We start from the raw sequence: 846 nt of genomic DNA, 5'->3' as shown, positions 1-846 counted from the left end.
AAAAAAAAAAAAAAAAAGAAAACAGAATTGGAGGAAAGTATCTTGACATGGATATCAAAGTTACACTCTTGGTTGTTGTAGAGTAAGCTGACCAAACTCAACCACGAGCACAGGGACATGAAAGAGAAGCTCAGGGAGGAGCGGAAACAAACTGAGGAGTTGTGGAAGAGCAAAAGTGAGCTGGAGGATGAGAGAAGGCTGCAGGACAGGACAGTCGAACAACTTCAGAGAAAGGTATGAGCCTCCCCGCCTCTTTCTGCTGCTCACGAGGGCGGGACCGACTAAACCTTAACGGGGGAGTTTCACCTCTCTGCTTGTAAATCTGCCCGCTCAGATGAATAGCATCATGGAGGACTGCGAGGCATCTACAGATGTTCTTCAGAGCCAAGTCGACGAGGCCAAAGAGAAGAGTCAGAGGGAGTTGGCCGAGCTGCGCAGACAGCTGCAGGAAAAAGGAGCTGAGCTGGAGAAATCCCGACTAGCAGCCAAAAAGCTTCAGGATGAGGTGTGGCCCTCGCAAATCATTTTGCTGACTCATCACAACGAGGGGTCACATGTCAAAGTCACTGATAAAATAGACCAAAGGGAATTTCGGAGCTACAGTGAGATACCAAGGAACACTCCCAACAGTCGAAAGTAGTCAGAAGTACAGTATCACTTCTTTCACGTTCCTCTACTCTCCTAATCTTCATGTTTATTCTGCGCTCAGCTGCTTCCTCTGGAGGAAGATCTGCGGAGGTGTCACAGGGAGCATCAGGAGGCCCAGTCCAAGGCCGGGCAGCTGGAGCAAAGAGTGGATGAGCTGGAGGAGAGGAACGCCACCACGGTGGAGGAGCGCGAGCGGCA

General features: G+C 50.4%; 1 protein-coding gene across 1 annotated transcript; it reads left to right on the top strand.

Moving 5' to 3' along the window:
• Positions 1–7: 7 nt before the first annotated feature.
• LOC109509131 (cingulin-like protein 1) lies at positions 8–840 on the top strand (the record flags this gene model as incomplete). The annotated part of the gene is made up of 3 exons (XM_019859032.1): positions 8–234; positions 335–505; positions 710–840. Coding segments are annotated over exons 1-3 (419 nt in total), but the record flags the coding sequence as incomplete, so codon positions are not given.
• Positions 841–846: the final 6 nt, after the last annotated feature.

Source organism: Hippocampus comes, unplaced genomic scaffold, assembly GCF_001891065.2.
Source record: "Hippocampus comes isolate QL1 unplaced genomic scaffold, H_comes_QL1_v1.1 C16779906, whole genome shotgun sequence".
In the NCBI taxonomy this organism is placed as follows: domain Eukaryota; kingdom Metazoa; phylum Chordata; class Actinopteri; order Syngnathiformes; family Syngnathidae; genus Hippocampus; species Hippocampus comes.
This window is presented reverse-complemented; position numbering and strand designations above follow the sequence as displayed.